General features: G+C 52.5%; 1 protein-coding gene across 1 annotated transcript in view; it reads left to right on the forward strand.

The window, feature by feature from the left end:
• The first annotated feature begins 385 nt into the window (after nucleotides 1-385).
• The window catches only part of MAPKAPK3 (MAPK activated protein kinase 3), a 32,964-nt gene continuing 12,798 nt past the window's right edge, over nucleotides 386-20,551 (forward strand). The window contains exons 1-2 of the mRNA XM_049862723.1: nucleotides 386-500; nucleotides 757-1,033. Of these exons, the coding sequence (XP_049718680.1) occupies nucleotides 809-1,033 (225 nt within the window). The 5' untranslated portion in view covers nucleotides 386-500; nucleotides 757-808. The remainder of the gene's footprint in view (nucleotides 501-756; nucleotides 1,034-20,551) is intronic.

Raw genomic sequence — 20,551 nt, forward strand, 5'->3', positions numbered from 1 at the left:
GGAAGGCGGAAGTCTCCTGCCTTGCAAGCCAGACTGGAGGGCCGCCCGGCAGCGTGCAGAGAAAACAACCCCATTCAGGTGGATATCTGAGGCTCCAACAGAAACAAGACGTCTTGCTCTGTCACCTCCTAGGTCTCTCGTAAATTTCGGGGCTCGCACAAACCACTTGGGACTGGGCTGTGTTGGCGCAGGGTTCTCCTGGGACCGCCCACAGAGCCAGGGAGGTTACCGCCCCTCAGAAAGCCCCGCCCGCCCGTATTTCTGCCGGGACTCCGGGGCGGGGCCGGCCAAGGGCTGCTTCCCTCCCCAGCCGAGTCCCGCCTGGCCCTTTAAGGCTCACGGAGCGGGGCCCCAAGTCAGGATGACGCGCGGGGGGGCGGTCACGTGGGCCGCCGGCCGCAAGACTCTCGGCCCAGGGCGCTCCGCGGTCCTCGGTTCCCGCGACCGCCGCCCCTGCCCCTGCCCCCGTCCCGCGCCGCTGCCAGGTGCACCGCCGCCAGGTACGCCCTCGCTGGGTCCCCTCCGCGGCCCGCCCTGGGGACCTCGGGGCCACTCGGCGCCCGGACCCTTCCCTTCCTGACACGTGCCCAGGGCGGACTCGCTCGTGTCTGGTTGCGCGACCACCGCCTCTTGCTGCGCGGAGGTACTCAGGCGGTACAGCCTTGTCCCCGATCCAAAGCCCAGCCCAACTCAGGGGCTCCAGGACTGGGGTGCTGGAAGAGTCTAGGAGGGACTCACTCTTCCCCTCTCCCTCAGGTGGTCCTGGACGCACCAGGCTGGGGCCACCTCTGAGTGCCCCGCGGGGGCCATGGATGGCGAAACAGCAGCGGAGCAGGGGGGGCCCACGCCCCCTCCGGGTGCACCCGGCGGACCCGGCTCCGGAGGCGATCCAGCCTTCGGGGGGCGGCGGGAGCCCAAGAAGTATGCGGTGACAGACGACTACCAGTTGTCCAAGCAGGTGCTTGGCCTGGGCGTGAACGGCAAGGTGCTTGAGTGCTTCCACCGGCGCACGGGGCAGAAGTGTGCCCTGAAGGTCAGTGACCCCTCGCCACGGCTTGGGGTATCCCAGAGGGCACGACAGCAGAGGTCTGCGCGTGCAGGCTATGGCCCAGGTCCCTGCCAAGCCTCCTATGCTCAGCGTCACGTTTCATCCTCATAAGCCCCTGTGTGGTCAGGACCATGGCACTCCCTGCTTTACAAATGGGGAAACTGAGGCTTAGTGTAGCTAAGCTCTGGGTGTCCCAATGAGCAAGGGATGCAGTCAATATGGTTAGGGCCTCTATACCCGGAAGCTGGGAAGGAGTGCCTCCTCACACAGGGATTCTGGCTGGGCCTATGTGTGTTCAGGCCCCAGGGGAGCCCTCACTCAGCTTGGGTGCTCCCTCTGTGATCAGCTCCTCTGGCTGTGATGGGTCTGAGTTTCCCTCTGCCTGAGGTTGAGTCCTGGCAGGGCTTGAAGTGGGACTGCTCTCTCCTGGTGGTCCACTGCCTGCCAGGGCCAGGAGCCTCCTAGGGCTGGACAGAGGACAAGGCCGATGCCCATCACGCCTGTGGGCAGGAGGCTGCTGATGGGCTCCTGCTGAGTCACTGGCCCCCTGTTAAAAGGGGCAGGCCTTGATCCCAGCCTGATCCACCCTGGCTCCTGGACAGAGGAGAGCCCAGCCATCTAGCCACAGCAGAGCAGGCCAGCCATCTAGAGGCCTGGCCCAGGCCTTGCTGATACTGGTGGAATCAGGGGGATCTGGGGGTGGCTGATCTAGCCGTGTGGTTCTGATTTAAGTCACATAGTTCTGTGCTCAGGACCTCACCCCATACCCAGAATTCCTCAAATCTGTCGTCAGCTGAGAACTTTGCTCATCTGCATCTTGTGCCAGTAGCCACCTGAATGGGTGGAGTAAGGCAGGCAGAGTGGCTCCTGGAGATTAGAAGTACAGCAAAGGATCTGAAGCTGTGGTTATGAGCCTGAGCTCAGAGTCCTACGGATACGTCTCTAATCTCAGCCCTGCATTTGCCAGGGAAGTGTCCTGGACTCTTGAAGCCAGCTGTCCTCCTCTATTCAGGGGGAAACATAAGAGATTGATGTAAGCTTGAAATGAGATGATAAGGGCAGAGTACTTGGTACTGGGCCTGGCATAGGGCTTGTTTAGGGCACATGGTCTGCCAGTATCTGAGCATGGGCCTCGGCCCAACACTTGGTGTCTTTCCCAGGGGTACAAAGATCAATGGAGGGCTTGTTTCTCCAGAATAGCCTTGGAGGGGATCTGAGGGGTCCAAGGGGAGGCTCAGGGCTGGATTGGTGGGGCGGTCCCCAGACCCCACTAACTGAGCAATGATACAGGGTGGGAGACTTTTTGGAGTCCCAAGCAGAGAATTCTCTGAGTCCTTTAGGGAAAAAGTGGCTCCTCTGAGGGGCTATGGGGATAAGGGAGAGGAGATTGGGAGTCTATACGCATCTTAGCCCCTTCTCCTGTGCTGGGGTCATGGGGCTGCCTGGGTAGGTGAAGGACCAGTTCAGGCCAGAAAACTGCTTCTTAATACTGAGACTTTGGCCCTGTGTCAGGGCTAACCTCTGAGCAGCCGCCATGCTACTCCAGATGCCATGTGTGAGGTGGGGAATGGGTGGGAGGCTAGAGTCCTTGGAGCCAGGCATCACCAACTTTAAGCAGGGTTGATCCTAGCCCCTTCTCCACAGGTGTGTGTCCATCTGTTCATCTGGTGAGTGACTTGGGGGAGCTTCTGTTTTTCTACTGTAGCAACTTCCAGAGCACCTCCTCTTGAATTTAGGGCCCTGTTCTGGTCTGGAAAGTGGGACAGGCCTAGAGTAGGTTCCTGTGTCTCCTCCTCTAGGTTTTAGAGGTAAACGTGGCTGGAGGTACTAACCTCAAGTTGGTCCTCAAATATGGCATGGATTAGATGTGGCATCCCCCCAGTACCTTCCTGTTTTCTCCCCTCCACTCCTCCACTGACCAAGCCTGGTAGGCCTCACCCGGCTAGGCCAGGGCCTCCCCACCTCTCAAAGCAGTGCTGACACAACCTCTGGGTTGCTGGGAGACTCTGGGCCTGGACTGGGGACCAGCCTGGCACGGTCATTGTACCTTACTGTAAATGGCTGTGGCCCTGAGGAGGGAGATGCCATCTCCCTGCTTCGTAGCCTCTGCCCTTTGCCTAGTGCTGCCCAAGTGCCCCTGGCCAGGACCTGGGTTCTCTGCATGTGGGCAGGCCTGGGCCCAGGGAGTTTGGTCAGATCACAAATGGGTCCCAGCTGTCTACTCAGCTGCCCTAGCTCAGCCTGGGTGGGTGCCATGCACTCTGCTTGTCCTTCTTCCTCCCTGGGCTATACCCCAGGTCTCCTGGTTGGCCTGTCCTCATCTCATAGCCTGTCTAGTCTCTAGCCCAGGTTAAGCTGCCCTTCTGGTGGTCCGGGCCTGGTGCCCTGCCCTCTCTCCATGACCATCCTTTCAGCCATGCTGCCCAAGGTAGCAGCTAGTGCTTAGCACGGAACCTGGAATGTAGCAAGCACTCAGGAAATAGGAAGAGCTGTGGCCGCTGTCCATGTAGCTTTCACTGTTCTGTGTGGGCACTGGAGGAGCAGGCCCCTCCCTCCCAGGGACCTGGGCCTCTTCCCCTTTGCCTCAGCCCCTGATTGCTGACTTGGTTCACTCAGACATCACTCACACTCAGCTCCTCCCTCCCGAGGACAGCTTCTGCCACAGACATTCCACCCTCCACCCCACCCTGAGCACTCACTGCTGTCCGATTGGCAGGAACTGGAGTACTGAGCATTGCTGAACTGTCTGGTGCAGGAGAGGGTTTATGGGGGGCAGGGGCCTGCCTCCTGCTAACCTCTTGCCTGCGCCCCCTCCCAGGCCTAACTGGTTAGTTGACGCCACTCATCTTCAACCCTATGGACACAGCTCTCTGTCACTTATCAGCGGTCCCACCACATCCGAGACCCAGCCCCTCAAACTTTTTCCTGTACGTGGAAGTTGGAACCACAGTGAATGGTCAGAAGTCACATGGCTTGATTGGGAGGAGAGCTCCCAGCAGACACATAATTCCCTCCCCTCCTGATTTCCTGCCCAAACCACTTGTGGTTCTCAGCTTCCTGGCAGGCAGAAGTAGCCAAGGCACTGAGTACCTCTAAATAAAAGCAGTAAAAGGCCTGGAGGAGCTACAGGGTCTGCATGTGGGTGGAGAGGTGGGCTCTTCTCTCCTGCTTCTTTCCTCTGGACCCTGGGACTAGGGCTTCTTCCACCTCTGCCCCCTGGAGCATATCTTGAGAGTGGACTGGTGGGTGGAGGATCCACATGCCCAGGAGATATCTGCAGAGTCCTCTGAGCCAAGTCCCTGCAGAGTGTCCTCCTTCTGGGCCCCAGAATCTGGGGAGGCTACCTTGCTCATGACACTTCCCCTCCCCTTGGTGACAGTGCTGATGCCATGTGCCTGCTGGGAGCCAGGCTCTGCTCTGTGTCCCCAACAACACAATGCAGAAGAAGGCACATTTGTCCTAGCAGATGGGAAACTAAGCTCTGGAAACTGGGAGTCTTTGCCTGTGGTCACACAGGGATTTGAGGAGGGATTGAGGATTTGTCTTCATACATTTCGAGCCTTTAAGTTTGGCTTTCGTGGCCTTCACAGTACAGCCCACTTGCCCTTCGTATCCTGGGTGACATTTTTCCCTCTCCCACACTAGAGAATCCCTTTCTGCCCATCAAGGCTCAGCCCCACTGCCCCCTCTTCCAGGAAGCTGTCCAGAGCCCCTGTCTTTGGGACAATGGAAACTCCTTTGGTCCCATAGCAGTAATATCCCCCTTGGTTCAAGGCTTCTTTGTGGCACCTGGGCCATTCTGGGTGGTGGAAGGTGCATACCTGGAAACTGAGCGAGGCTCACCTCTCTGCCACGGTCGTGTTGTTGTTAGTTGCCCTCAAGCCAATTTCAACTCATAACCACCCGTGTATGCAGAGTAGGACTGTGTTCCACGTGGTTTTCAAGGCTGTGACTTTTCAGAAGCAGATCATCAGGCATCTGGTGTGCCTTCTGAGTTGCCTCGGGTTCAAACTGCCAACCTTGCGGCTAGCAGTTCAACTGTTAAATGTTTGTGCCACTCAGGGACACCAGTAGAAGCTCATCAATGCTGGCTTCTCTGAGTTTTGGAAGGAACTCTGGGAGCTGGACTTTTCACTGGTCTCTTCCCCACAGGAGAGGGAGTCTCTGACTACTTCTCAGAGATAAGCCACAAATGCTGGCCATTTCACCTGTGCTGAGGTTTGGGCATTCACAAATGGATTCAACAGTGGAGGCCTAGGCCACAAGGAAATGCCTGTTGGTGAGGCCATCTCTTTCCCCTGCCTATCGTGTCAGCCCCACCTCTGAAAAGTGGGCAGAGAGGCTCTCTCCAACCAAAATGCCATGAGGAAGGTAAAATGTGAGTTGGATACAGACACTGAGGGACAGTGGACTCGGAGCCCAGTACCCTGGATGCCTCACCCTGCCTGGGTGGGGGGGGACAGTGCCCATTGCTCCATGGGTGGGGCTGGCCTGTTGGGGCTGGTGCTGCCAAACTAGATTTGAGGCTGGGTGGGGTAGCCAGGCAGGCTGGGTATTTTCCCATTTGGCAGTCAGCACCTCTTCACCTGCCATTTCCAGACTGGTCAGATCAGCCTCCACAGGGCCACTTGTTACCCAGTCAACAAATCAGGAGCCATGTGCAGGGCTGGCGGCCCTACACCACAGAGTCTCTGGAAGTGGTTTCACTGTACCTGAGGTCCTCCTCAGGTGGCTCCTCACCTACCTGGCAGGGAAGAATCTGAGGAGCTCATGTGCTGCCATGCTGCTGGAGCCTTCTGAACTGCCCGAACCATTGCTGTTGAGTTGATTTTGGCTCAACGCGACCCTATAGAACAGAGTGGAACTGCCCCATAGGGTTTCCAAGGCTGTGATCTTTACAGCAGACTGCCACATCTTTCTCTGAACCACCAACTTTTTGGTTAGCAGCCGAGTATTTAACCACTGTGCCACCAGGGCTCCTTTCTGAACTTCTAGGGGTGGGCAGTTTGGTTTTTAAATGAGGAACCTGGAGAGGACATCAATTCTAAGAAACCCTAAGGAAAGCAAGTCCAATAGTGGAAAGTTAGACAGGGGTTGATTGTTTTGAGATGCTTCACACCACATGCCCAGCTGACCTTGTTCATGGATTTAGAAAATGTGTTCTGAGAATATTGTCAGAATCTCCTCTGCTGGGGCTTCTGGGGTCTTTTTCCTGCCCTATCCAGGAGCTAATGCCAGCTCTCCAGGCTCCAGGCCTTGGTGTTGTGGATTCTAATACTCCCATAAATGGCTAACAGTTTTCCAGTGCATGCTGCCTGGCAGGCCTTGTGCCCAACTTATGACTCGTGTTATCTTACCTAACTCCTGTGATTCCCATTTTATGGGTGAGGACACTGAGGTTCAGAGAGGTGAATGACTTGCCCAAGGCACATAGCTGGTGAGTGGCAGGCCTGGGATATAAGCCCAGTTAGTCTGACGCCAGACTCTTAGTGTCCAACTCACCCCATACCTTGTGCCAATCCATGTGGACATAAGAGGGTCTCTGAGACTTGGCTTCTGGAAGGATGATGGCATTCTTCTCCATAGGTCAGAGCACTTGGGATCCCGGCAACCCCAGCTGGGCCCCAAGTGATACTGCTAGTGGTGTTTGTCCACATCTGCCCAATCCTTCTTACTATATAAGGCCCTGTGGCTGTGAATGGACAGGTAGCTATCCCATAAGGCCAGAACTTGAGGACCATGATGGCTGCTGGACCACCTCAGCAAGGTTGTGTGGCTCTATAAATCCCAGGCAAGCCTGGCCCAGCAGAGCCCAGAGTCCCACATACAAGAAGTCAGACTGGCAGGTTGGTAAGAGGAAACCATGTCTGGGCTGGGCCAGCCTGGGGAGGCTTCCTGGAAAAGGTTGCCAGCTTTAATCCAGTCCTACTCTGAGAAGGATGCAGATGGTAGAGGAGAGCACAGGGTCTGTGTGACAGCATGCCTGGTTTGGCTAGCTTGGCGCTTGCTGTGGGGTACCATTTCCCCTCTCATGGTGGTGTGTTCTGTAGCATGTGGCTGTGCTCAGTGGGGCTAGTGTCATGGGGAGCTTTGGAGGGACTGGAGGGCTTTGTGGAGGAAGCATTTGTGTAGGGCTTTGAAGGATGAGAAAAAAGGATGATGGTGACTCTTTCCATTTTCCCCCAGCCCCCAACCCTCACCCCCTCCCAGAGGTCTCTGTCTTTGGCACCCAACTCAGTGGCAACGGGTCTCACTGTGTGGGACAGAAACCCTCCCTCCTTCCCCATTACTTTCTCTCCTAGTGTCACTAGGATCCTGGTAGAACACCATTGCCAGGGGCTGCAGGGGCTACTGGGTCACCGGGCCTGTGAGGCTGTGTCGGAAGGGCCTGGTTTCCATGACAATGGAAGTCTCTGTTGTATCTGCTGAGGTTTGCACTTACGAAGTGGTTTTCCTAGTTGGACCCCATCTTCCTCTCCCGAGGTCTCCTTGGGACATCATCATGGGACATCCCTAGGTGGGGTAGCAGTTGAAGCATCTGACTCTGCAGCCCCCACCCTCTCCCGGCCACAGCCACAGCCACAGCCACAGCCACAGCCACAGCCACAGCCACAGCCACAGCCACAGCCACAGCCACAGCCAGAGCTGAGGACGGTGGTCATTTTTAGGTGAGGTGGGCATTCCGATGGTTACCTCCATGCTGGCTTGGCTGGGCCAGGTGGGCCCAAGGTAGATTTCAAAGAGGGTTTGGCTGCCAGGCTCCCAAGGCAGCTCCAAGCCCAGGACCCTGCACCTGGGGAAGCAAGCCTTGGTGGGGCAGGGGGAAGTGGTGTGAAGGGAGCTGTGTTCCTGGGCCCTTCTCCACCCTCCCACCCTTTTGGAACTAAGTCGATTAGGCCATGTGTAATTGTGATGAAAACTGGTTGTGTGGGAACAGTGGGGGTTGTGCTTAGAGCAGGAATATGAGGCATCTGTTTGGTGGAACTAGGGGCCTCAGGAGGCCTTTTCAGCAGTGGACGGGCCAGAGAAGCTAAAATATTGATTTTGTTTTTGATCCGGATTTGGTGTTAAGGTTGCGTTTTTCTTTAGACTAGAGCTTTGTCCTTGTGGCATTGTCTTCATGGTGTTCTCTCTGTCTTTCTTGCCTGCCTTGTTTCTTTCATTTCGTCCTTCCCAAGGCTGTTTCCCTCGCTTCCGTTCGGTCCCTCCTCTCCTGGGGCTGGCCACTCTCTGCCTGTGTCATGTGTTCCAGGCACTGCCGGGCCCCTTGTCTGCAGCCAGGCAGGCTGAAGGCAGGCAAGGACAGCCAAGGGCCAGGTCAGCTGCTCAGGATTTACCCTTGCCAGCCTGCAGGCTTCCCCCTAGAAGGTAGGATGGGGGTAGGACAGGAGTGCCTGGCTGTGGCCATGCCTCTCAAAGTGCCCTCCTCCTGCTGCCAATCTTGACCAGGCGCAGGTGGCCTCGGCGGCCAGAGCAGAGGAGTCAGGTGCATCCAGGCCCGGCTGTAACCCGAGGAGGGTAGGAAGTCAGCTTGGGCTGCGGCCTTTGCTGTTGAGTCTCCTTTTATGGCCCAGTGGTCTGTTTGCTTAGGACATAAGTATGGGACCAGAGGCATTATGGCTTCCAAGGGTACCCTGGCTGTGGTCGGGTTGGGGGGAAGGGCTTGGGTATGAACTGAGCCAGAGCCTCAGAGCCAGCTAGAGGGGCCTGTGGAGGGACTGGGAGGGCTCTAGACATGAGGTACAAGCTACGTCCATTTTGGGTGAGCTGCCCCTGCACTAGCTGGGATGAGCACCTGAGAACAGTTGACTCTGGCTTGCACCCTGCACCTTCCATCCTGTGCCACACTCTGCACCTGACCTCCTCACCTCAGTACAGCTCAGAGATGATTTTCAGGGGCATGAGGGGCCATGGCCTCAACCTTTCATACCGGTTGACCCATTCCTAAGGCGTCAGCCTCCACGAGGGGTGCATAGCTTGCTCTGGAGGCACTCCCCCAATGTAAACAGCCCCTTTTCAGGACGTGGCAGAGGGACTGGCAGGTACTCTCCATGCTCTCCTGCAGGCAGCGAGGTGGCAGGGCAGGGACACGGTCACCTACTTACTGAGTGCTTTCTATGCCTTAAGCACAAACATAGGAGAATCTGACAAGGGGTGTTATCACCCCCATGCCATGGTGCAAAGACTGAGGTTCAGAAAGGCAGAGTCACTCACTCAGGGTCACATAGCAGGGAGGTGCCCAGGCTGGGCTGGAAACCAGACCTGGGTGGCAGCCAAGTCCTGGCCGCAGCCACCCTTCTCTGCGTGCCACGCTCAGCCATGGATCAGGAGCCAGGCCCCTCTCCCAGGCCACAGTGTGCCCATCTGTAAAATCAGGGGCTGGATGCTCTGTATGATAAGGCCTCCCTTCTGGGTATGAAGACTGTTTTGGTGGTCAGTGCCAGGGAAGCAGGTAAGTGAAGACTGGCCAGAGGGTGTCCCGAGATGCCTGTCCCAGGCCAGCTAGTTAATGGTGTTGCCAGTGGAACAGTCAGCCACGGTGATGCCCGCAGCAGGGTCTGTGTTCTGCTAGGGACAGGAGCTCTGGGGTTATGGCTCAGGTTTGAGGGCCTCTCCCCACCCTACTCCATAAAAAAAAAAAAAAAAATTTTTTTTTTTTTTATCCTTCAGTCAGGCTAAGCTGGTACCAGGGTGTGTCCTCACCCTAGGAACGCCATTCCCATGGCAGGGTGTCCCTCAGCACTGTGAGGCACACCACCCTGCCCCCGACCCCCAGCTCTTCCTGTAGCCATGGCACTATGGTGTGATCAGAGACAGGAAAATCTTCCAGCAGCTGACTAGTGTTGGGGCCTCAGGAGCCCTCTGGCTGAACAGGAACAAGGAGGAGAGAGGGTCCAGGGGCCAAGGGAGGCCGGAGGCCTGGACAGCCAGTGCCCCAGGCAGCCCTGGGAGGAGCCTGAGTGAAGTGAGGGCTGCCTATGCTTGGCTGGCCTGTGTGGGGAGCTGCAGAGACATGGATGAAGCAGATGGAGGTTGGAGAGATGCTGAGCAGGCATGATATTGGCTCGGAAGGGCAGGCCTGTGGGGAGGAGGGGGGAAGGTGTCCCCTAGGGTCTCTGCGCTGTGCCTCTGGTGGTGGTCCAGCCCATCCCCCAGCCCCCCACTTCTTATTCCTTTGTTATCTCTGTGACATCTCCTGGAGCGGGGGGACCAGCCCTGTCATTCTGAGAGCTAGAGGGTGCTGGGTCCTTTGTCTCCCGAGCTGGCTGGAGACACAGTCTGCTGGGTGCTGGGTGCCACAACAGGGGTCACTTGGACATGGTGTCACCTGTCCTGTCACCTTCTGCTCAGGGAAGGTGGCCACTGCCCTCTGCAGCCCTGTGTCGGCTACACAGGCACTACTCTGGCACAGCTGGTAAGTTGGGGGTGCAAACGCTGTGACTGAGGTGGGGTCTCTCCATGAGGAGGAATCATTGAAGGGACAGTATTTCTGGGATTAGAACAAAACACTTTTATTTCCTAAAATTTTCCAGTCTTATGATGAAAATGTTCTATTTTTGTACTGTCATAGAAGAAATAGAACCAGGGTAAGGTTTCACAAATTATGTAGCTGATTTTGACGGAAAAATCCTTTTTCCCTCTGAGACGTTTGAGAAGGATGATAGAGCCCAGACCCTCTGAGTTTGTGCTCAGGGAGCTCACGAGGGGCCTGTGAGGCATCTCCAGCCCCTGCAGGAAGGCGTGGGCAGATGGGGGGGGGGGATGCTGGGATTGGGGACCTATGGGGGAAAGGGAGTTCTGACCCTGCCACTGACTCACTGTATAATCTTGGGGAGTGGGGGAGGTGATAGCTGCCTGTAAAACAGTGCTGATGGTCCCAGCCGCCCCTGCCCCCACCATGTGGGAGGAGAGCACATGCCCATTTCACAGATAGGGAAAGCTGGGGCTTAGGGAGGTTAAGCAACTAGCCCATGGTCCGCACCTTGTAGAAGAGGACACTGCTCCAAAGGATTCATGGATATGAGGGGTGTAAAGATGGCTCCCACCTGGGGGAACAGGGACTGCCACAGAGGAGTAGAGGACGCACACCCCCTAGCCCTGCCCACCCTGTATCTGGAAAAGCTGAGAGCTGGATTAGTTCCCTGGCTTGGGCCCCCAGCTCTCAGCCCTGCTTCCCACCTCACTGAGAGCAACAGTTCCCAGGACGCCCTCTCCCAGCCCTAGAGGATCTGCCCCCTCCTCACTTAGCCTTTCACAGCAAAGCAGGATCCATAGACTCATTTTTTTAAAACTAATATTTTCTTGTGTTTTCTGTGGAAGTTTACACAGCAAAGTGTTGTTATTAAGTGCCATCAAGTCAGTTCCTACTCACAGTGACTTATGTACAAGAGAATGAAACACTGCCTGGTCCTGCACCATCCTCACAATCGTTGTTATGCTTGAGTCCATTGTTGCAACTGCTTTGTCAATCCATCTTGTTCAGAGTCTTCTTTTTTGCTGACCCTCTACTCTACCAAGCATTATGTCCTTCTCCAGGGACTGATCCTTCCTGATATCATGTCCAAAGTATGTGAGACATAGTTTCGCCATCTTTGCTTCTAAGGAGCATTCTGGTTGTACTTCTTCTGAGACAGATACATTCATTCTTCTGGCAGTCCATGGTATATTCAGTATTCTTCAGCAACACAACAATTCAAAGGCATCAATTCTTCTTCAGTCTTTCTTATTCATTGTCCAGCTTTCTCATGCATATGAGGTGATTGAAAATACCATAGCTTGGGTCAGGCACACCTTAGTCTTCAAGGTGACATCTTTGTCAGATTAGGTTCCCATCTAACAATTACTAAACAAATTGTTCAGAGACATTGATTATATTTTTCAAAATGTGTTAACATTCTCGTAAATTTCCTTGTGAATGTTTCACTTCCAGTAATCTGGTTTTCCTGCCCCCTTACCCTTTAATCTTTGCTTTAGAGTAGTTGATGACCATTTGGTCTCATATAGATGGTTTTTTGAAGTTGTGTAGTACTAATTGGTAATACTCTTTATTTTATAAGCCAATCTGTTATCTAGCTAAAAGGTGACCTCAGGGGGTAGTTTTGGTTCAAGGTTTTTGGGGTATATCAGGGTTGTAGTCTCCAGGAGTCCTCTTTCAACTGGTCCAGTAAGTCTGGACTTCTTAAGAATTCAGTTCTTTTCCACATTTTCCTCCCCTTCTGTCAGGATCCATCTACTATGGCCCTGATCAGAATGGTTGTTACTAATAGCCACGCACCATCTAGTTCTTCTAGTCTAGTCTCAGTGTAGATGAGGCCATGGTTTGTGTAGACTGTTAGTCCTGTAGACTAGTTTTTTCTCTGTGTCTTTGGCTTCCTTCTTTCTTTTTGGCTCCGGTTGAGAAGAGACCAATGGTTGTGTCTTAGATGGCCACTTGTAAGCTTTTAAGATGCCAGAGGCTACTCACCAAGCTAGGATGTAGAATATAAACTTTCTGAACTATATTATGCCAGTTGACTGAGTTGTACCATGAGACTCTGGTCCTAAGGCTTTAAACACAGAAAACCCATCTGGCAAAGTGTTTGGTTATGTCTAAGAAATATCGGTAACTGTGCCCCCATGTGCTTTATTATATGTTTGTATATACATATGTGCACACACACGAATACACATATTCATATGTTGTCATTGTTAGATGCCATCATGTTGGTTCTGACTCGTAGTGACCCTGCGTACAACAGAATGAAACAGTGCCTGGCCCTGCACCGTCCTCACAATCCTTGCTGTTTGAGCCCATTGTTGCAGCCGCTGTGTCAATCCATCTCATTGAGGGCCTTCTTCTTTTTCATTGACCCTTCACTTTACCAAGCCTGATGTCCTTTTCCAGTGACTGGTCCCTCCTGATAACATACCCAAAGTATGTGAGATGAAGTCTCACCACCCTTGCTTTTAAGGAGCATTCTGGCTGTATATGTATATGTATATGTATATGTATATGTATATGTATATGTATATGTATATGTATATGTATATGTATATGTATATGTATATGTATATGTATATGTATATGTATATGTATATGTATATGTATATGTATATGTATATGTATATGTATATGTATATGTATATGTATTCAGTGTTCTTCAGCAACACCATAATTCAAAGGCATCAATTCTTCTTCAATCTTTCTTATTCATTGTCCAGCTTTTGGATGCATATGAGGCGATTGAAAATACCATGGCTTGAGTCAGGCGCACCTTAGTCCTCAAAGTGACATCTGCTTTTAAACACTTGAAAGAGGTCTTTTGCAGCAGATTTGCCCAATACAATACATCGTTTAATTTCTCGACTGCTGCATCATGGGCATTGATTGTGGATCCAAGTAAAATGAAATCCTTGACAATTTCAAACTTTTCTACATTTATCATGATGTGGCTTATTGGTCCTGTTGTGAGAATTTTTGTTTTCTTTATGTTGAGATATAATCCATACTGAAGACTGTAGTCTTTGATCATCAGTAAGTGGTTCAAGTCCTATTCACTTTCAGCAAGCAAGGTGGTGCCATCTGCATATTGCAGGTTGTTAGTGAGTCTTCCTCCCAGCCCTGATGCTGCGTTCTTCTTCATATAGTCCAGCTTCTCTGATTATTTACTCAGCATACAGATTGAATAAGTATGGTGAAAGGATACAACCCTGACACACACCTTTCCTGATTTTAAACCATGAAGCATCCCCTGTTCTGTTTGAATGACTGCCACTTTGACTATGTACAGGTTCTTCATGAGCACAATTAAGTGTCCTGGAATTCCCATTCTTCGCAATGTTATCCATAATTTGTTATGATCCACACAGCTGAATGCCTTTGCATGGTCAACAAAACACAGGTAAACATCTTTCTGGTATCGTCTACTTTTAGCCAAGATCCATCTGACATCAGCAACAATATCCCTCATTCTGCGTATATATATGCATGCATACATACACACATATACATACCTATACACATATATGCATACATACATACAGATGTAACCACACATATATTTTTTGGTTGTTGTTACAAAATTATATATGTTCTAGCATTTACCAAAAAATATCTTTTTGTGTATGTGTGTGTACTTCTTAGTGACATCATTTACCTTGCCCACTCCACCCACATTTGGTGTTACTTTTCCCATCACCAAAAATAACAAGTGTGTACCGTCTAAAAATCCATACATAGATGCTTGATTTTTGGTTTCACTTTTGAGAAGCCGGCCCGGCCCCTCTCAGGATCTGAGACCATTCCCTGTGACCAGCTGGGTTGGAGGGCATCTGCCCCCAGGCCCCAGAGGCTGTACCTGAATATCCTTGAGTTCTGGAGGGCAGGGAGAAGAAGAGTGTGAGGCCACCCAGCAGAATCCTGGAGTTGGGAATCCCCAAGCGAACCTCAAGGCCCATTGCCACCTGTGAAGCAGCAGTCCCTGCTGAGGATGCAGCACGTGCTTGGCGCTGTGCTAACGTGAGCTCTGTGTGTATGTTCTCATTTCATCCTCATGACCCCCTCATGACCTGTCCCACTTAGCACTCCTCTTCCTGCTGTTCCTCCCCCTTCCTGCCTTAGGGCCCAGCTCAGCTCCCTTCTTCTAGAAGCCCCTGGCCAGGTATTTCTGCCTTTGTTTTCAGGTTGTCTACTACTGGTAGGAAGCAGACAAACTGAGGCCATCAAAATTTAGCAAACTGGAGGAGTCTTGTTTTCCTGAGACTTGACAGTTTCAAAATGTGTGATGATTGTCCTATTGGCAGAGCTTCCTGGGACAATGTCGAGCTTAGAGACTTAGCCATTCCCCCACCCCAACCGGACTCTACTGGGAGGTGGTTGGGGAGGCTCCCAGCCTGTCAGGTACCCCTGTCAGGTGCCCTGGCCTTGGTCTAGAAGGATAGCAACTGCTTGGAAGTCCTCCTTTTTGTGGGTTTCCCTGGGAGGGACTGCCCTTCCCTGTTTTGTCAGCTCTGCCAGGCTCTGGCTCTGGAAAGAAGGAGGCGGAAGGAGTCAGGACCAGTTACCCCAGGTGTGTCCCCATCAAGTGTTCTACTTGGCAGTAACTCATCCATAGATTCCATAATCCTTGAGGGCAGAGTCCCAGTGGCAACATTTCCAGCCCCAGCTGTGGTTGTGGACTTTGGGCAGGAGTTGGGAAGAGATCTGTAAAATGGGCAGGCCTGCCTGGAGATGAGGGTTGACTCCTGGCTCCCAAAGGACTCCTAGACTTGGAGGTGGCCATGTGCAAACTATGTGACCTTGGGGAGCGACAAAACCTCCCTGAGCTTCAGCTGAAAATAGTGGTTAATGATGCAGTTGATCAAGGGCAAGAGCTAATGGGTATATCATTCCTGGCATGCCACACAGCAGGGGCTCTGAATATCCACCATTGTTGTAGTAACAACCAAGTAGTAAGGCCTGGTTCAGACCTAGGGTTTGAGGCCAAGCTCTGGAGAGGAGCCACTGGGCCTTCCCAGGTTTTTTTCCCCAGGCCAGTGTTGTGGGAATGAGCATCCACCACCGAGCTGCACAGCTGCGTGGAAAAGGAGCGAAGTAGCTGTCTGCATGGCCCCCACTGCCTGGAAGCTGACAGGCTCAAGTCTCTGGATTCAAATCTCAGCTTTTGCTACCCAGCTGTGTGACGATGGGCAAGCCACTTAACCCCGCAGAGCCACAGTTTCCCCATAGTGAAAAGGATGATGCTAGCTCTTCTTGGGATCTGGTGCGCACTGTATGAGGTGTCGTCTATGACCAAGCTCTGAGGCCGGCACACCACTGGGTGAGCACCAGGGAGAGAGAGATGGATGTTATAAAGAGGCGTCTCCATCACTGACCTGACCATCAGTTCCTGAGCACGCAGCTGGGTCCCGGCATTGGGATCAGTGGCTTCACGTGAGCTGACCTCCTTGGAACTGAGCCTCAGAGGAGGAGAGGTACATGGGCTGGGTGATATGGAGGATGGGACATGGTCAGAACTTAATGAAGCAAGCTCTGATCTGGCGTGAAGCCAGCTAATCCATAGCTGCAAAATTGGTTCCATCAGCTTCCTTAATGAGCTACGAAAGCTGGGGAAATGAGTGTGGGAGAGAATAATGGCACGTGTCCGAGTCTCTAATTTGAACCTGTGGCTACAAAGTCAGCTTTGACACCACTGGCATCTCTCCAAAATGCAGTGGTGCCTTCGTGGGGGGAAGGAGAGGAGTTGGGCAGGGTGGGACTCTAACTGTATAAGGAAGGATGCTGAGACCTTGAGAAAGAAGTATCAGCCCCTGAACCCTGACCTTGGGGTCAGTCACACCTTCTTACCTCAGAAGTCTGCTCCCAAAGCAGAGGCTGAGGCTGCAGCCCAAGCTGTGAGTGGGCAGAGCCAGGGTCACACTGGCTGGGCAGGATGAAGTGTGTTAATAATCCTCACAGGTGCTGACAGCACAAGGCAGGATGTTCTCAACAGCTGTTAAATGAATCCTGCTGTTCCATTGGGATCTCCTAAAAACTAGAGATGTGTCCCCATGGCAAAACAGCCCTCAATATCACAGGACTGAGAGCCAGGAGGCATCTTAGAGATGGCCGAGTTGAAAACTCTCATCAAAGAGGGGGGTATGGTAGGTTCAAAATGCTTTTTCCTACCACTAGCTTTCATCTGTAGAGAATAGGGGGGCCCCAGCCATGAAAAATATGTGAGTTGAAACCTAAATTTTCCTGTAACATTTTGTTCATTGCTGCTGCCTGAGCGTTTGGCGTTGAGCATGTGCACTGCAGTTTATTCTACAGCCCAGAAATGCAGCTTGTTAGCCTTCCAGCTCATCCTTACCTGAGGCTGGGGTCAGACCCCTGAGGTAGGCGAGAAGATGTTGGAGGGACTTAGCCCTTCCTGCCTCTCTCCTCCCCATCCTCTGGTACAAAACAAAGCTAGGATCCCAAAAAAGCAAAGGGCCTTATGATGCTATTTTAGCAGTCCCAGCTGGCTACAAACTAGCCTCCGTCTTTATGGGGGAATCCATATTAGATATATTCGTTTGAATCTTTCTGGATCTTTTATAAAACTGCTATTGAATGTGTTGCCAGAATCTTACATTTTCCTTCATATAAGATCTGATGTTAAATTTTTTTTAGAATTTGGATTTGGAAAGGTTCAGTGAACGTCTGTGCTTCTCTTCATGAGGTGATAAAAGCAGCAGAGCCTGCCTGGTTTCCTTCTTTGCCAAGACTCCCAGGAAGCTCAAAATTAAAATTTGTCCTCATTTCTACTTACGAACTCACATGAGTTTCTGGTACATTTTATTTTTCTCTTCATTCTATAAGAATCTGATATTTTTGTTTCATTTGGTTTCTATCATACTTCAGAATTGTAAAATATTTGAAATCCTGTCGTTATTAGCAAGGCACGTGGAAATAATGGGACTTGGTGTGCCCCACAGGGGTGGTGGGAGGAACTGGATCGCTGGCGTCCAGGAAGTTCTCTTTGCTGTAGGGCTAATGCCTCTGGGGTTGTGAGTTGCCATGAAATCCAGAGTTTCAGCTTCTTAATTTGCCACTGCCTCACTGATGGGAGAGATTGCAAGCCAGCTCTCTTCCCCCGGAATGAGTGGGTGTTAAGGCTGAGGCCACAGAGCAGCTTAGCCAGAGCTGCAGGGTAACTGGCAAGGGGGGAGGGGAGGCGGAGGAGGGGAATAGCACTGGGGGAGGCTGCTTGTCCAGACTGGTGGCTTTTGTGCCTGCTGTGTATGAGAGACAGATAGGGAATCCTGTGAACGCTTATTTGAGAAGAACCTGGACATGGACACTGGATGTGTGGGTGGGCATGCAGCCTGGGTAGGTGGCCATTCCTGGGCTGGGAGGTGGCTGGAGAAGGGTGCTGGGGCTGGTTTGCCAGGCTGTGTCTTTATAGAGTCTCTGCAGGCATTCCAACCCTGTTTGATGTCCAGCTGTGGACAAGAGGTGTTGGGCCCTACAGCAGAGATGAGGCCTTAGTGGGAGAGGAAGTGTCCAGGCTTGGTCACCTGCTTGGCCAAGGCTATCACAGGTTGAGTTGTGGCAGCAAGACTCCATCCAGTCTTTCTTGGGTACCTCTCTGTGCCTAGCTTTCTACTAGGCACATTGGAGAGATAAGAAATATTGGATGAATGAATGGATAGGTGAATGGGTCCCATTCTCTGGGAGTTTGCAATCCATATCATAGAGGCTTTAGACATGTGCACACCCATGCACCCACCCCCACCACATCCCTCACGTTTATTCTCTCCTACCCCCCACATCCATGCACACCCTGTGCACACCCCCATATACTCCTACACATCCCCGCACCCTCACACTCTCCCTCACCCACATACCTCTTCACATGCACACACCTACGCACCCACGCACACATTTATTTCAGAACAAGTTTCCCGAGTCTTGTGTAAGTTGTGGTTTTGGCCATGCCTCTCTGGCTTGGGGCCACCCCCCTTCTCACTTCCCCTCAGGGAAGGGTTGTCAGGTTGCTCTTTCAAAAACCCAGCTCTCAGCGGGAGAGCAGTGGGATGCAGACCCCAAATTCTCGTAAAAAGACCAAACTTAATGGTCTGACTGAGACTAGAAGGATCCTGGAGGTCGTGGTCCTCAGACCTTCTGTTAGCCCGAGACAGGAACCATTCCCAAAGCCAACTCTTCAGACGGGAATTGGACTGGACTATGGGATAGAAAATGATACTGGTGAAGAGTGAGCTTCTTGGATCAAGTAGACACATGAGACTATGTGGGCATCTTCTGTCTGGAGGTGAGATGAGAGGGCAGAGGGGGTCAGAAACTGGCCGAATGGACACGAAAAGAGAGAGTGAAGGGAAGGAGTGTGCTGTCTCGTTAAGGGGAGAGCAACTAGGAGTATATACCAAAAAACCAAACCCAGTGCCATCGAGTCAATTCCGACTCATAGCGACCCTATAGGACAGAGTAGAACGGCCCCATAGAGTTTCCAAGGAGCACCTGGCGGATTCGAACTGCCCACCCTTTGGTTAGCAGCCCTAGCACTTAACCACTATGCCGCCAGGGTTTCCAAGGAGCATATAGCAAGGTTTATATAAATTTTTGTATGAGAGACTGACTTGATTTGTAAACTTTCACTTAAAGCACAATAAAAAAAAAAAAAAAAAGCTCAGTTCTCCTCTCTGTACCAGCTTTGCGGTACTCCAGCCCGTGGCCCCAGGGCAATGACTTATCCTCCTGAGCCTTTGTTTCCTCATCTGTAAATTGGGGCTGATGGCCCCACCCTGCTTGCCTCACAGGGTGGCACCTAGCCTTCCCAGGAGATAAGAGGACAATGATTTGTAGATGGCAAATTGTTTTCCAAACGGGCAGATGCTTCCATTGTTTTCCCAGCTCTGAAACTAAGAATTCCTCCACCCATGTGGAAGCCCTGTCCTTGGGTTTACACCTGAGGGACAAAGCCCGGGACGGAAGGGACACAGCATGGAGGTGGTGAAGGGGGTCTGGTTTTGTCTGAGGCTTCCATTCCACCTGGTGATCCTGGAGGATCCTGGAGGGCAGGTGTCTGTGGGTGGTGCAGGCCTTTGCTGGGGCTCACTGGCTGGTGGAGTCAGCAGGAGCCTTAGCCATCAAGTTGCTGGGTATGGGGGAATTTGATAAAGGAGAGTGAGGGGAGAAGGGAGAGGTGGAAACCACCCCATCAAAGCCTCAGGCCAGAGAAGTGTCATTTGTTCAAGGAAATGTCATCTCAAATTCCATGCTTGTTGAGCTTCAATTGGGCCCCACACCTTAAGTATAGCTGGGAGGCCCGTCTCACAAGGGCCAGGGTCCCACCCTGCGGATGTGTGAGTATGGGGTACCCATCAGGCACAAGCAGGAGCTGTGGAGCTGCCCAAGTGCCATCACAGATCCTTCAGCTTTGGTGGACCCTAGGAGGGCCCAGAGAACATAGGATGGGAATGAAGCAAGGGGCCTGTTGGGTTGGCAGAAGGCCCCCCATCTCCCTATCCTCCCAGCTGTGACGGGGGACTGAGACACCATTGCCCATTCCAAGTGGCCCCCAGTGGGTGCAGGCATGCAGATGCAGGTGTGTAGCAACCCATTGGCTGCTGCTTGCAGGGAGGTAATGTGGGAGTGGGGCTAGGAGCAAGGAGCCCCTGTCCAGGGGTCCCTGTTATGTGCCTGCCCCCGTCTAGCCCAAGACCTCAAGTTTAACCTTCGAGAAACAGAGGCCCAGAAAGGCAAAGGGACTGGCCCAAGGTCATACTGAGAATGGGGTTAGAATCTGGGCCTACTGCCTCCTGACCCTGTGCTTATTCCCTTGCCCGGGAAGATGGGGCTTTATGCTTAGGGGACACAGTGTTGTGTTAAGTGTCATGTACCTGTGTGAGGCCAGCTTGTAGCAGTAGCCTCACGGCTAAAGCAGTCAGGATGGGCTTCCTGGAAGAGGAGGTAAAGTCTGGTTCACTACGGAGGGGGTGGGTAAAGCACAGTCTGTCCCTGGGCAGTGGGGAACAAGTTTG

Source organism: Elephas maximus, chromosome 20 (assembly GCF_024166365.1).
Source record: "Elephas maximus indicus isolate mEleMax1 chromosome 20, mEleMax1 primary haplotype, whole genome shotgun sequence".
Taxonomy (NCBI): Eukaryota; Metazoa; Chordata; class Mammalia; order Proboscidea; family Elephantidae; genus Elephas; species Elephas maximus.